The 15781-nt window shown below is 38.0% G+C and overlaps 1 protein-coding gene across 2 annotated transcripts in view; it reads left to right on the top strand.

The window, feature by feature from the left end:
- The window catches only part of ADGRD1 (adhesion G protein-coupled receptor D1), a 141540-nt gene that overhangs the window by 99171 nt on the left and 26588 nt on the right, over positions 1 to 15781 (top strand). For both annotated transcript variants that reach the window (XM_068412708.1, XM_068412707.1), the window contains 3 exons: positions 7047 to 7113; positions 8117 to 8183; positions 15549 to 15640. In XM_068412708.1, the coding sequence (XP_068268809.1) occupies positions 7047 to 7113; positions 8117 to 8183; positions 15549 to 15640 (226 nt within the window). The remainder of the gene's footprint in view (positions 1 to 7046; positions 7114 to 8116; positions 8184 to 15548; positions 15641 to 15781) is intronic.

Genomic DNA, 15781 nt, shown 5'->3' with positions numbered 1-15781 from the left:
AGGATAAGATTATATTCAGAAGCATATGTAAAATTGTCATCTTATGATTATAGTTTGCCTTACTGAGTCTGTCTGTTGGATAAGAAAATACATAATTTTTCTGACGGTAATCAGACTTTCAAATGTATAGTCCCTAAACCTAATTCCACTGCAGTGAATTCCATGACCTCACCAGGCCAGATCAGATCTTTAATTGCCAAATCAATAGCAGGTAATAGAGTGTGGGAGGGAGCTTTCACTACAATGATATGTTATTTTTTTGGTTCTGACTCACAACACTGGCTTATTCTATCTGTATTCTGCAATCCATACAGAAAAAATTGGCTCAGTAGCACAGGATTAGCACAAGACTTCATTAGCTGATGTTTTGTGCCTTTAAATCGTTAGATGTAAAAGACTGCATGGAACCTCAGTATTATTATTGAGAACAAAAAAGTAGTGCTATGACACAGGAATCTCACAGATAACAATTCACATCTTTTTGAACACAGTAATGGAAGTATAATGTGTGCATATTGAGGACTCAAAACTGAGTATTTTATTCCAGACAAGCTTGCTTTCACTGTCCTGGAAGTACAGCAATGATGCTTGACAAACCTCCACATTTAGGAGAAGAAGAAAACCTCTTACATTGAGTGAAAAGGAGAGATATAGAAAGATAGAAAAGGAATATCTATGTAATTACAGATAATTTCGAAATATGATAAAACATATGTTATCTTTCTCCCCACAAATTCATTTGGAAGCTGAATGAAAACCAATTGTGCCAATAATACACACTTACTGAAGTCATAATTGGAATATTTAACACCTATTGGCACCATGCAGATCTGGGTGATAGTAATGCTGTTCATTTTTTTATATATATATATATATATATATATATAGTTCAACAGCTGTCTACTTGTCACTTTTTTAATATGACCTTCTTATTCTGTACATTATTCCTCTTTCATTTTAAAATCTCCTTAGCAGTTCTATCTAAGCCATTTGATACAGTCCTCTGGTGAACGCGATATCTGCTAGACTGAGAGGACAAACCGCAGTTTGGTTAGTTAGAAGTCTTTTTCTTTGCCCTCCCTGTTTCTCTGTGACAGGTTCAAGAGTATCACATACATGTGTCCTTATCCTGGTTGCTTTAAGATAGTTTTTTTTCTCTTAAGGAATGGTCAATTTGTGTGCCAACAGTATGCAGCTTAAAGCTTTCGATTGCTAAAAACATTTGAAAGCTGTTTTGCTGAGTTTTCAGTACAGTTGTGTAAAATATTTTCAGCAAAACCATTTCTTCTTTTTTTTTTTTTTTGAAACCACTACTCAAAACAGGCTGAGTGGAGTAATTAATATTTTGCATGCACATAGACCCAAAAGTAAGAGAACTTAGACAGGCTGAGTGTTGAAGACATGGGAGATTTGTAGATTCTTCTAGATTCAGTGCTAAATGTAGAGAAACTGGCTGATGTTAGAGAGGTTTCTTGTGGTTTTATTTAATCCAGAGCTCATGGAATACAAATCCAAGCAGCTCAAACCAAAGAAAATGTTCCCATAAGCCCTTGAGAACTCTTTCTCCTTCAGAAATATGTAAAAAGCCACAACAATTAATAAAATAATAAGAACTGGCATTTAATTCACTGGTGTATTTGCTTATAGCAGATGTTTTGATTAACTCAATTTACTATCAATCATTAATTACCTTATGAAAATAAATTAATGATTTATATGTGCTGCAGTGCATCTTTACCCATTTTTCCTAGCATTTTGTGTAAGGTTTATTTATTGTAAAATGGCAGTGATCTACAAAGTGATTTAGAAGACACAAGGATAAACATGGCATCTGACTGCGATATGACTAGTACTAGATGTCGCATTTTGCCTCATTTTATTGCAGGATGATTGCTACCACTCAATTAGCAGTAATTAGCACAACGAGTACATAGCTCATTGGTATATAACGCAATGGGATGTTAAATGTGGTTAATAAAAAGTCTCTTCAGTGGTATTTTGAGTAATGCTTTGGACGATAATCTCTCAGACCCAACAGTAGGTATTTGTCATCAAAATAAATGTATGTAGAAAAATACAGGAGGCACCAGCAGCAGAATCGTCTGTATGAGTTCTTCTAGCAATGCTGTTCTTGGCAAGGATTGTGTAAGAAACCTGGTGGCAAGCTCTGCTACTTACATGTAGCAAAGGTACTGTTGGAGGCAGATAGTGAAAGACATGAGCCGTATAACAGTAATACGTTCCTCTGTGTAAACCTTTCGAAAGCCCTTTTTTGACAAATATTTTAATTTTGGAAAGCACATTCCAGTTGTTATTACTACAATGACTTGGAAAAAAAAATGTTTTCTGAAATCCAGTAAATCTACCGCATTGCTGGGAAAGTAGTTTGTATTGCTTTATTTTTTCTGTATAGCTCAAAGTATTTACATTTGAATTAAATGTTGAATTTCCTTAATCATATCTGACATCACATCATTGCTGCAAGTGTGTCTAAACATCCCTGAAGTAATTTAATGAGGCAACTACATTCCAACTTGTTTATCTCCTGATAAGCTTCAGGGCAACCTTCATTCAGTCAACAGCATCGCAACTTACTGTGGTGTGTAACTCTAATGCTCATTCGGTTGGTAATAGATGTTGCTGAATAATGATGTTTTTAGAGAGAAAATCCACATTGCAGTGTTCACTACTTAAATGCTTAAAAGGACACCCAGGTTTGTCAGTTCCCAGCTTTCTCTTTTCTTAGCATATTGGCACTGAATATGAATAGAAATGTTTAATTAGAGATCAAGTGTCAGTACTGCCTTCAGCAGCACTGTGTGCTCATGTTCTACGGGGTAGAGTTTGGGTTGTTCCTTTGTGAACTTGAAAGTGCAACAGAGAGAAGTTATATATATTCCATAAAATTCCCACACTTAAATAGAAGTCTTGCAAGGCTGGGGAAAGAGGCTAAAAAGGTTTTGTCCTAAAATTATTTTGTTTGGCTCTTAAAATGAGGGTAAGTTTGCATTGAATGTAACTGTCAAAAGAAGTCAAGCATTCTTGTGCCATCCTGAGACCATAATAGATATACATTCTCCAGTATCTAATAAAAATGGCCAGTTTTTTACACTTTGGCTTAGCTAATTATTCTACTGACCAAAGATGGTTGAAGGAAGTTGATGAAAAGGATGTCTCATCTTATGTTAGTCAAAACAGATATTTCATTTCTTCATTCTTTGCTTTTAATTGAAGTGTGAATGCATTTGACTTTTGCAAACTCATAGTTCCTGGAATAATGACAAACCCCAGACCTGAATGTAAAAACCCAGACCCATCATTCTTATTTAAGCAGAAACACTGGGCTAGATACATGTGTAAAAGTGTGCAAAGTCCATATTAATGACAAATAGAAACTTGAGGCAATGAGAGGAGATAGGGACAAGGAACTCTACACTGAGTATCACTGATGTCCTAACATCTATTGAGATTTCTGAGAGAGATTACTCCTGTAATATGAATTCAACAGTAATCAGAGAGACAGGATACCAAATGTGCAGAGTTGATTGAAGTTCCCATGTATTGTCTTTAGTCCCAAGGGTGATAAAATTATCTCAAAGACTGCAGTTGTCAGGAATTCAAAGAAGAGCGATTTGAGGAAAGTGATAATGTCCTACCTTTAAAACTACCTTGAGACTGATTGGGGAAAAAAAATACTTTGTTGCCTTGGTGATTCAGCATAACATACACAGATTATTGTAGCAAAACTTTTCCCACCCACCCATTTGTCAGATGCTGATGGCAGTTTGTGATAGTGGAGATTTTGCTGTGGCACTTTGGCCATAACATGTTTTCCTATTTCAGACAATTTCCTTTCCTTTAGAATGTCTTAGAATGAAGATTTTGTTCTGAGCTGCCAAAAGACCTAAATTTCTTTGTTTGCTGTTTGATGTAGTCCCAGACTTCTGCATAGATATAATGTAACACAGCAGAAAAAAAAGAAAATCATAGAAAATTAACTTCTACAAAACGAATGGGAGAATACACTTTTCTCCATCAAGCAAAATAGATCTTTTCAGTATTGGAAGGAAATATACTTTCATTTGTGTGTAATGCTTCATCTTTCTCAATAAATGACATATTTAGCCTTTTAGAATTAATGTTCTAAAATTGCTTTGAATTGTCTGCCACAGAGTTTCTGTAGCCTCTTTGGCTTTTTGCTATGCATAGAAGACACAGAAACTTTCAAAATACAGCATACAGATTTACAGGCATTTTCCATTTTATTTATCATTAGTGCTTCAGAAACATAAAGCAAATGGATTAGATGTGAAGATTAATGCTGAAGAAGAGGATCTAGCTGACATTCATTTTAGACTTCACCCTAGTGACTGTATTTGGGCTGAATTGAGAGAGAATTTTGTCTGAGCAAGGATTGTGTTTTTGGGCTTCCTGTGCCAGGTATTAAGAGTTTATGCCTGCTCTGCAGGCTGTATTTTGATGCCAAGTTTGGGAGGTAGCTTTGAATTAGCTGGCTTGAGGACCTGGAAAACTCGAGCTGCAGCAGCCCACAGCTCCATGGGGGTTGATTTACCCCATTTGAATGTGATACTGTATTGTGCAAGGACTACAGAGACAGAGATGACACCAGTGCCATAGATCAGCTGCCAGAAAGGTGTGCTAGAACATTTTCATCTGACACTGTGCTCTGGAAAGCACAGTCTATTGCATCATAAATTTGATGATTTGGAGCAGGGTTGGTGAGCATATTTGTAGCATCTGCTAACTGAGAAAACATTCAGATACAATAAAAACCCATACCCATAGTTCTTTCATGGATGATAACCAGTGCCAGCACAACATTAACATTACCTATTATGGGTGTAGGCTAAACTTCACAGCTCTTGTGTAATTATTACTTGACAAAAGATAAAGCAAACACGCTTCTTTTGTGTATAATATATAATCCATATGAATTCTTCAGTCCAGATCAAATCTTATGATTCCCTTAGGCTAAATATGGGGTTTTTTCAACCTTTATGGAATTTATTGAAAGGTTGTTTCTTAAAGGAAAAATACTCCAATTTCACTGTAACAAAACCTTGATTCTGCCTCCATTGTCATCTACCATTTAGTATCTTGTTAATGCAAAGAAAAGGCAAACACTACACTATAGGCTGCAGACCATTTTATTCTCACTGATTTAACAGCTCTTTTTATGCAGATGACTGCTCTATGTTTCATCTGCATAAGTTTTATTATCTTCCAAAGGAACTCTGTATTTAATTTTCTTCTTCGCTGCCATTTAAAATTGATAAAGAGTCATGCTAAATCCTTTGAATATCCAGCATTTGACTTGCAAAAAAAAGGCAGACTAGAAGTGTAAAGGAGAGTTAGCTGGGCACAGGTATTTTTACTTCTGTGACAAAGTCCCTGCCATGGGAATACAACTTGTATCGGAAGACAAAGGGTGCCAATCAGCAACGTCTACTCAGCAACTGAAGATGCGATTGGGAATGTGTACACACACCTGTGGGACCTTTAGTCCAAGTAGGTCACATGCTCATGGCAGACCCAGTTTCAGCAGATAGGCTTATGTCTGTGTTTAATTGCTCTGTTGAATATAATTATTATTGATTTTCTTCAACTGTGTGTAGGAATTTCCTTTCTTAAATAGACAAATGTGATAGTAAACTAAAATCTTGCCTTTGCTTAGGACTTACACAAATATTACTTCTAAGGAGTTATTCCTGAGTTGGACTAGCATGGGAGAGCAGAATCAAGTTCATGGGATATTAAACTCCATCCTGCAGATTAGATTTCAAAGTCTAAGACCTAAACAATGCCTGTAGATGCTGCTCCTTAACTACTGAGTTTCTTTCTTATTTATAAATACAAGGTGCTTTTAGCCACAATCATCATAGAATTAAAATACTTCTTCCAAAAATTATAGCTCTGTCATTACAGGAAAATTTTGCAGAATTTTATGGGGATGATATTGGTAAGATTAAACAGAAAGTGCTTGTCAGAGAATTTTGTAAAGCCTCATGCAGAAAACCCGAAGAATTTAAAAGAAAATTGAAACTTTAAGCTATGATGTATAATACTCTGTCTGGGACCTGGTTATTAAATAAGATAATAAAAATCCAAATCTTCACAGTTTATTAAATGCTACAGGAATTAACAATCATTTAATATTTAAAGGGATGAGTTTTTACTGTATTCAGGAACTGTTGGCAAGAAAAAAACCTCACTTCCTCTCCAGCTCCTGGCGTGGAAAGCTGTGCTAAAGGGGCACAACAGGACATCACGGTGCTGAGGGCCAGAGACACGTCGCTCCCCCTGACAGCAGGACCAGAACTGCCTGCCCCTGTGTAATTCCTGTGTAATCCCACAAATCACTCCTCCACCTCCCAGGATGCAGCACACTGGAACTGTCAAAACCCATCTGGAAACAGAGTCTACTTTAAACACAGAAATCTTGTAGAGCTATTACATATTTGTGTTAAAATAAGTCTTGGTTGGGCATCTGAGTGGGATCTGAATTTGCTTCTGTCTCTTCGTAACGGCCTCTCGCTGCTGTGTGAGATGCGCTAGATAACTGAATGTTGCCAGTTCTGTCCTCTTGCCTGCTAGTCGTGCACCCCTGTGAAAAACTCAGCTTTCTTTTCTAGACTGTTGTGAATTCTTGAACAACGTGCACTTGCGGGAAAGTGATTAAAATAAGCCTGATATCACTCCACAGGACATCACTGCTTGAATAACAAGAGACAGAAATTGCATAAACAAAAACCAGTCTGGAAAAGGAGTATGATTCTCAATGAAATTAGCACTAATTCAATTTAACTGCTAAACTAGTGCATTATTGAAAAGCCATTTTGTTTGTCTGACATTAATTGACTAAAACATGCTGTATTACACAGTTGCAGGAGGTCGTCGAGTTAGACTTAATTCTAAAATTACTCTGAGCTGTTCTGTTGTCCATGCAAAATTTAGCTGAACTTGCAGGGTTTACTGGAAGGTGTACTTCTGTTACTAATATTGCCATGGACTTTGCCTTTTTGCAGGCTGCCCACTGGTGATTTGTGTAATTTCTGCAACATCGTCCCTAGAGAGCTATGGAGAAAGTGGCAAGTGAGTATGAAAATGTCTTCACTCCAGGTGCAATAAAGGATGAAAAATCTGATGGGGAGGAAAAATCATAGACCTGTTAGCAGGGCCATAGTTCTGCAAGGTCCTGCTTGAGGAGTAGGGGAGATGTATAGGCATATTCTTAGCCCTAGAAGCCTTAGTTTGCTTTTCATTGCTGAGATGATGCACAAAAAGCTCCTGAGATGTTTTTTATCTTTCTAGCTTTTGCTGCAGAGGCCTAAGGTCTCCTACAATGAGCTCCCTGCTTACCCCTCACACAAAGTAAAGCGCAGGCTGAAATATTTCTAACAAGAAGAGAATAATCTTTGATTAAAGACATTTAATCTTTCGAAGGAAACCCCAGTTAAACATCTGAAGATCTAAAATGGATATTGTTAAAAATTTTGAAAACTAATTTCCTTTCTAATTTGGAAAAGGAAAATCAAATTTATCTGAGAAAACACTGTAGGATTCAATCCTACTATAATATAAGCAAAAGATTTGAGGCAAGGGTTATTTTCGTGTGTGGTGAACTAGCTTGTATCGTCACTGCTGTAGGAAGGACGTGTGGAGCTGACAGCGTGTTTCCCAGCCTCTTCCTCACCCCCAGCCAGGCAAGGCAGGGAGGGCTTCAATTTGTCTCTTGCTATAATGACAGGACTCGCAGCACTGAAATGAGTGTCTGTGATACAGGATACAAGAACAACAAATAGCAAATAAAACCTGTCCTTTCATGCCATCTTTCCACCCCGGACGCTATTGGAAGGCGTGCTGGGGCAGATGGCTGTCAGTGACGCTCTGCAAGATACAAATCAAAATGAGATCCTGCCTCAGGTTCCCCGAGTGCAAGGGGAAAAGGAGCTTCTTACTGATGCTCTATCATGTCTCTTGCTTTTAAAATTCATCAGTCTTTTTGCACTCTCTTTTAGTATCTTTTCTAGCTAAGAACATTACTAATCAAATGACCATGTGTTCAATCTAAAATCATTCTGATTTTTCTCTGCAGCTGCTGGCTTTCACTAGACAATGGAGCAATCTGGGCTTTTGTGGCACCGGCGTTGTTTGTGATTCTGGTAGGTAAACCCACGGCTGCTGCTGGTTTTTGTTGCACATCTATGTCAGCCACACATCAGAACTAGCTGAAGGTCTGATGTCAGTCCTTGTGCCAGGCCAGTGAAACTGAATATCAGAAATGAATGGTGCAGAATTATTTTGTTCCTCCTCTGATTCTTGTGTTTTAAACAAAACAACGGCATGAGCTGTCACCCTTTGGGTGAGTTCTGAGGAAGGTAACCAGCTGCACCTGCCTTCTTACAGTGATAATGAATTTATGCTATTCCTCTGGTTTGGGAATTTGATGTCAGGTATGGCACTTTGTCCGGCTGATCAAGGCAGGGCTGTTCAGGTGAGTTTGCCAGGGTTCAGGTGGCTGCCGCAGACACCTCAGCCAGCTATAATGAACATCATCTTCCCAGGGGAGAGTGCAGGTTCATGGCTCTGATGCTGATACATGAATGCTCTGCAGCAGTTTAATTATACCCACACATTAAATTAGTGAGTTGTAGCTTAATCACTGTGATTACTTAAGGAGTCGGGGGTGTTTGCTGGGATTAAGTGGGAGATTATTCCACTTCAGCACTGTTTCCAATACTTTAATTGATCAGGTTATCTACAATTTTTGCTGCAGGTTATAATGTCAGAGTGACAGTATGAACATGGAATAGACTCACTGATTAGTGAAATCAGGTTGTCTTTAAAGCTTTACTTAGCCCAAATCTAGAGCAGAGTCTTCCTGCCATAGTGTTTAAGGAGGGTCAGGTAAAATAAGATCTGGACTACCTGCATAGAGGAGCATCAAAAGGAGCCACTGACTGTACCTTGTACTTCCCTAAGAAAGCTAGGATTTCCATGGAAAGCATAAAGAAACTTCCCCAAATTTCATTACACAGAAAAAATCCACAAATCCTGCTCACAAGCCAACGGAAGGAAGGAGAGCTATACATACAGAAGTAGTGTTCACCATTGCATATCTCCATAACTATTTGGCAAGCAGAAGGTGGCTCCTTGGCTGACCTTTTCCATCACAGGCAATTTTACCCTGCAGCTGAGTGGACATCCTAACATTTGCCTGGGAGACAGTGAAATCAGCACCTCAACAGGCAGCCCAGCCTAGTCCAACATCTTCCACCCAAGATACAGCCTCTGGAAAACTAGGCTATATAAACATGTATTAAGAAAACAATGAAAATAGTTGCTATGTTGATGTGGCAGAAATTGCCTCATGTTAGCATTTTAATCAAATTATTAATGACAACACTGGAAAGTCCCAGTGCAGGAAGGGCAGAATTTCTTTTACCTAAGTGAAAGCATATATATGTAAATAAGAAATGTTGCTCACTTGTTTAGAGCTGGCTAAACAACTCTGGACTTTGTTCCAACAAAGTTAATTTCGTGTTGGCATGTACCTTGGACCCTCTGTATGTGAGCTTATATTCAAAGATATGTAGACATTGATGACTGGAGAGCAGTTAAAATAATATAGTATTCACATATCTCCTCACATTAGCACTTGCTTTCTGGCCATTGTTCAGCAGCAAAGGAGGAAATGAGATGCAACCAGTAAAAGCAAATCTTTCCCAGCTCCTGTCCAAAGATAGTATTAATCAAAACATGCCAGACAGTGAAGCGCTTACTCACCTGAGTGAGCACAGCCTTCCTCAATTTGCATGTGTAGCTGCTTGCCAATGAAAGTAAGGGTTTAACTGTCTGGCTCTCACTTATGATGTATAATATTTGGGCAGCTCAAGTTATATTCTTGTAGGGATACAAATATTTTGAGAAAGAGAAAAAAATGAACTCACAAGGTTGATCCATGTAGAACAATTTGTTAAATAGTCTAAACCCAGCTCTGCCCAAAATAACAGCAAGGTAGCTGACAAATTATTCTCTCTGGGCATTGCATATGCTAGGTGAAAAATGTGTTAGTGCCTATAGGGAAATAACAAGGCTAACCACTATTTTGTGTGTGCATGTGTGCCTTGCTCTTTAAGTAACAAATTAGCCACTAGTTGCATGAACTAGTGTTTAGCTCTGAAAATACGTCTCAAAAAGCAGTTTTTGTCTACTTCCATCCGCAGTTTCTCTCTGCCAAGAAAAAGGATTATACCGTGAAGAAAACAGGGGGAATGCTCTTTTCAACTCCCCCTCCCTAGAGACTAGGCAGACAGAGTCTGCTTTTGTCCTGCCACAGCCTCACAGGCAATATAGACATCACGGAGCCTTAAAACAGAATGATGTGTGGAGGGAGTGTGACTGGGAAAAAAAATACTCACACATACTTTTCTAGGGAGTAGTTCACAGAACCTCGCAGCCCTATATGGATTCCCATACCCAAAGTGCTCTTTCTTTGGGATTTGAGTCAAGGGATGTGATGAAAGAAATAGTTCCTTCTAAGTGTAGGTCTTTTGGCCTCTACCTGCATCTTAAGGTTTAAAGATCACTCTCCCCCACTCCCCAAACCACAACACTCAAGCCTCTATAGCATCCTTTTAACGCAGCTTTGCAAAAAAATGGTTGCAATTAATTCGAAAACCAGACTATTCTCAGCCAAAGTGGGCCTGGAACATGTCTTCAAAGGAAAAAAAAAACTTGATAAAGCACCTGAATTTTTGGAACAAGACATCAAAACTTGTGGCAGAAGGCTTTGTTTGTTATCAGCCATCTGCTGCCTTGGTGTGTTTTCAGAGATATGGCAGAATTAAGGAAATTCTGTGGAAAGCATCTGTGTACACAGAGCAGTGGGCTTGCTGCAGACAGTGAACAATCCATTGGGGGGGAGATATTGGGCTGTAGTGGCAAGTCCTTTCTATTGTTTTCCCTGGAAGTAGTTATTTTCCTGGTGTTTTTTTGCAAGTCTTTATGATAAACAGCATGTCTATCAGAACAGCATGGAGCTAAATGATTTTCATTAGCATATTGCTAACAGTTCTGTGCTGTGGGGACATCATCTTCGTAACTAGTGTCTTCGAGATGGGACTCCATGGAACCTGGGTCCCGGGCTGAGATTGCCATCACTGTCTTCAGTTGGTACTTGCTTATGAATGTTCTATATATAAAAAAATATGCTCTCCCTTATACCTGCTGATCATATATGATTTAGTTCTGTTGCCTCATGGTATTTATTCATACCTTTATGCACCAGTGCAGAATTAGGATCATTTTTGTATGTTGAATAGTATCTTACTCTGCAGGTAAGCCCACTGATTGAAAAGTGACAATTTGTGTCCCTTATTAGATACCACTCGTCATGGGAAAAGGTGACAGACTTGGACCCATAGTGTTTAAAGGCCCTGAAACACGAGGATTCCTGAGAGTCATTGAAATCAAGTACATACTTAAGTGCTGTGGGGGATTAGAGCACGAAAGAACAGGCAACAGCTGCTAAGTTTAGCACTCAGTTGTGAGCACTTCTACTATTTTAAAATTAAATTCCTTCATTATTTTAAAATTAAATTTCTTCTTGCTTAACCAACAGGAAAGCATGCAACATTTTTTTGAGCAAAGGGACAGATTATAAGAAATTAAAAATTAAGGATTAATATTGGGAAAGAGTAGAAGTCAGGGATCTGTTACACCTATCATTTATTATTTATTTTCATATGTGTTTCCTTTCCATCCTCAAAGTTTTGCTCTGATATTCATCTCTGACTGGTGTGATACTACATGCATTAATATGAAGTCATGTACACAGCAGTCTAAAATAACTCAATTTAGTCTATTCCATCTGTAGTTGCTCTGGGATAGCTAAGAGTGGAATTAGGCTTTCCAAAATCATTTTCCCAGATTTCAGCATTGATCTAATTTGATTGACTAACTGTGTTTGGAAATGCATAATACCCAGCAAGATTTCTGACCTAGCAATAGGCTGCAACTGCAACAACTTGCAGCGCTGGTGTGCTGCTAACGATGTCATGATAAGGATCAAATTCACTCGCACCATGAGAGAGTATGTTAAACCTCAGATTGGAAGAGTCAGTTAGAACTCCCTGTACCATTGCCCGAAAGTGAAGTGGAGCCTAAAATAGTTCGTGGTTTTAGAGGAAAGTTGGTCAATGGATTTAATTAAGACAATATGTTTTATCCATTTTTTTTTTTAGTTCCTCTGTGCTGCCAAGCCTTTTCTTGGCCAGGCTACACACACCACATCAGAGGGTTTTACACATGGGATTTCTGCACTGCACTAAAGAAGAAACAAAAATCTCATGCGACTTGGAGGAAATCTAGGTGAAACCCCTGCAAAAAAAATATCTGAGGGAAAGAATTTGTCTCACTGTATCTGGTCTGATGAATTTTTGATTAGAAAAGATACTGAAGGAGATCCTTTTTACTCATTTAACTCTCTTCCTGATCTGACAATGTTTAGTCAGATGAAGTTGTCACTAGAGTGAGCCAGAGCTCCCTGATGTCTTTGAGATCTTTCCATGGGCTCTGGTGGGCTTTGGATCAAGCCTACAATAGTGGGAACTGGCAGCTCCTGCTGATTTCACAGAGACTTGCAAGTGCCTGGGGTTGGACAAGCTGCCTTGAAAGTAATCCTGTGAGTTAGGAAACAAGCACTAATTTTACTAGCTGTATTTTTTTGAAAAGAAGGATGTGGCCAGTACCTACAAGCAAAAATATTCTACGTTCCTGTGTAATTTTAAGGCAAAAGAACTGCAACTGTCAGGTAATGTAGCCTTTCAGAAAAGGAAAAAATAGAAACTATGTACAGTTCCCTTATCTAAATGTTTATTCTCCTTCGAACATTCTGATATAGGTTAAAGCATAATGAGTGTTTCATCAACTAAGCATTCTCCTATTCAAATCATTGCCAAAAAAAATCACTGGAGGAACAATTCAGTGGCTGTATTTTTGTTTCCCATTATAAGGGCAGTGGAAATACATCCATGCTTTACTTACTGAAACATTAACAAAGGAGGACATTTGTAGCTAATCTGTTTATTTAGGCTGGATGAGATTATTCTAATTTCTCAAAATATCTAAACAAAAATTTTCAAGTGGTTCAGGAAATTTAAAAATAGAACTTTGGGACTTGAGTGTAATGGTTTGTTGCTAATTTTACAAGTACCTTGGTTTTTATCAGCAGTGAGATCACAGTGTTTACTTGTCATCTTTTAAATGTATTCCTAATGCACCCTGGAAAGGATATAGTCACACTGACTGCACAAGAGGAGAAGCTCAAGACCTTTTTAGATTTCCACTTTAGACCATCCAAAATACCTAGGAAATTAATTTCCTATTTGATTTATTTTATTTAAAGAAATTAAAATTCATCTAGAAATGCTGAACAGTTTGTACCTTAGAAAACCATCTCATTTGTCTCCTTCGAGACTATCTTGCTTGTGCTGTTTTTATGACCAGATCTTAGGGTTCATGTCCAGGTTGAGTAAGAGTTTGCAAATTCTGAGTATTCATTTGTTGGTGCTCATCATTCATAACTTTCATTGACTTTTGTAAGATGTAGGAAATTCAGAATTTGAAGAATGAGATTTAATCTTTTTTTTTTTACTTCATCAGATTGTTTTGGGAGTATTTGAATATACGTTATTTAGGCATAATCTGCAAATTTTTTAAAATGCTATGCAGAAAGCAAAATCTAGGAGTGTCTAAAAAGAATTAGGAATGGAAGAAAGCATTAGGCTTAAGTGCTTGTGAGACTGGCAGGAGTGTGTTGTTGTCTGCAGTCATCAGAAAAAGGGATCATGGAACAGGTGTGCCAGGATGAACTTGAACTGTCAGTGAGACATCCACAAGGAAGTGTCAGAAGAGGAGGCTGATATTTTGCATAAAAGACGAAAGAAGGCTGCTGCAAGATAATGTGTCAGGAAAGAAGTTAAGAGTACAGAGAGCCATTTTCTGTGCAATTCCCATGAAAAGTGTGAGTAATGATGATGATCATTTGGTGGACATGCAGCAGAAAATTGGAGAGTTTGGAGGAGAAAGGGAAGAGAGAAAGAGAAGAGAAAGTATAACTTGTTCATGTTTATCGTTTGCTGCTTCAGTCAACATGAATATTTAGCATATTAAGTGGGTTTCTCAAAAATGCTTGTTACCACCTGAAAGAATCGATGAAAGATACTTACAAAATACAATTTGATGGGAATAGGGAAAATGATCCCAAGACCATTGAATTTCACCTCTGTAAAGCTGATTGAACAAGAAGTACACTTGTAATTGAAAAGCTGTCAGGTTCCACAGGGTATTCTTTGGGTGGGCTAAAAAGCCACGGCAGAAATGCACTATCACTACCTACTTTAATACCAGGTGATGATCTGCCCTTAGAAATCTAAAATTAAAAGAGTGGTCAGAAGATTTGAAAAATACCAAGGAAATAATTATCATCAAAATTAAACATTTTTTAATTCACTCTCTCATCCTCAGAATTAGAATATTTGTGTAAAAATAGAGCATGATTATTGAGTTTTAACTGAACAGCAGCATTATTTTGAAGTCTTCTCTTCCTTTTTGTACTGTAGTTCAGGATAGTTTTGTTCTACCCTTGTTCATGACTTGATGCTAAATATGAGCTTTGTAAATGATGTGTAACTTTGGACAGGAAGGGGGAAGTATGTCTTTCACCTTCACATTCTCTCCTCTTTTTTTTTCTTTAAACCCAAGGTCCTTGCACAGCAAGACAGTCTTTGTCACATTTCCTTTAAGTGATAAATGTTTCCTTCTTTCTTCATCTGTGACTTCAGAGCAAACTCTATTTTGTTCAACACTTTCAGTGTTAGTCTTTTCAAGATTTCCTACTTTTCTGGTGGAGTTCTTTTCATTTTATTGATGTTTCTGCTCGACCTGACATAAAAAAGAGCAGGGCTTCTGAAGAGCAGAGTTCAGGCTTAACATATTTTCCTCATTGTGGTTTTAGAACAGTCTTGTACTTAAATTGCAAGCTGACTTTGGTAAGAAACAGGAATTGTACACTCTGAAGTCTGGTGAGAAAGGTGCATTCTGAAGTCTGTGCACATCCAAGCACAAAAACAGAGCATGCAGACACATGTCCCTGTTCACTGAAGTTCCTGTCTAATTTGTCAGCAGGTAGTATATTAGTAGGGTGTTTATTTGTCCAGTTGGGATCCTGAGCACTCCTTTAGCTGTGAAGTAATGTATCAATCCAGCCTTATCCTAAACAGGCAAGGACTGCTCCTGATGGAAAAAAAAGCACAAGTAAGAACTACCCACTGCGGGGAGAGGGAAATCCATTGACAAGGGTCAACTATAGGAGTCTGAAATTGGAAACCTCTTTTGCCAAATAAACACAACATGCAAAGTTCCTATTTTCTATTGTTTTTGCACAATACACTCCTAGACCAGTTTGCACGTCTAACACAGTCAGTAGTTACTTTTCTGACCAATTCTTGTTCCTTCTTCTTTAGGTCAATATTGGTATTCTCATTGCTGTCACAAGAGTTATCTCAAGAATCAGTGCAGACAACTATAAGGTCCATGGAGATGCCAATGCCTTCAAGTAAGTTTTTCTCATTCAAATTATATTATAACAAGTTAACAATCTCACACTAGCAATGTTCTATCATAGAGACATGTATCACGGACTTCTCCCAGAACACTGATCTCATTCCTCTTTAGTAAAACTCAAATCATGTTAAAG

The sequence above is a fragment of the Nyctibius grandis genome, chromosome 14, assembly GCF_013368605.1.
Source record: "Nyctibius grandis isolate bNycGra1 chromosome 14, bNycGra1.pri, whole genome shotgun sequence".
NCBI lineage: Eukaryota > Metazoa > Chordata > Aves > Nyctibiiformes > Nyctibiidae > Nyctibius > Nyctibius grandis.
The sequence above is the reverse complement of the archived record's forward strand: the minus strand, read 5'-3'. Positions and strand labels throughout refer to the sequence as shown.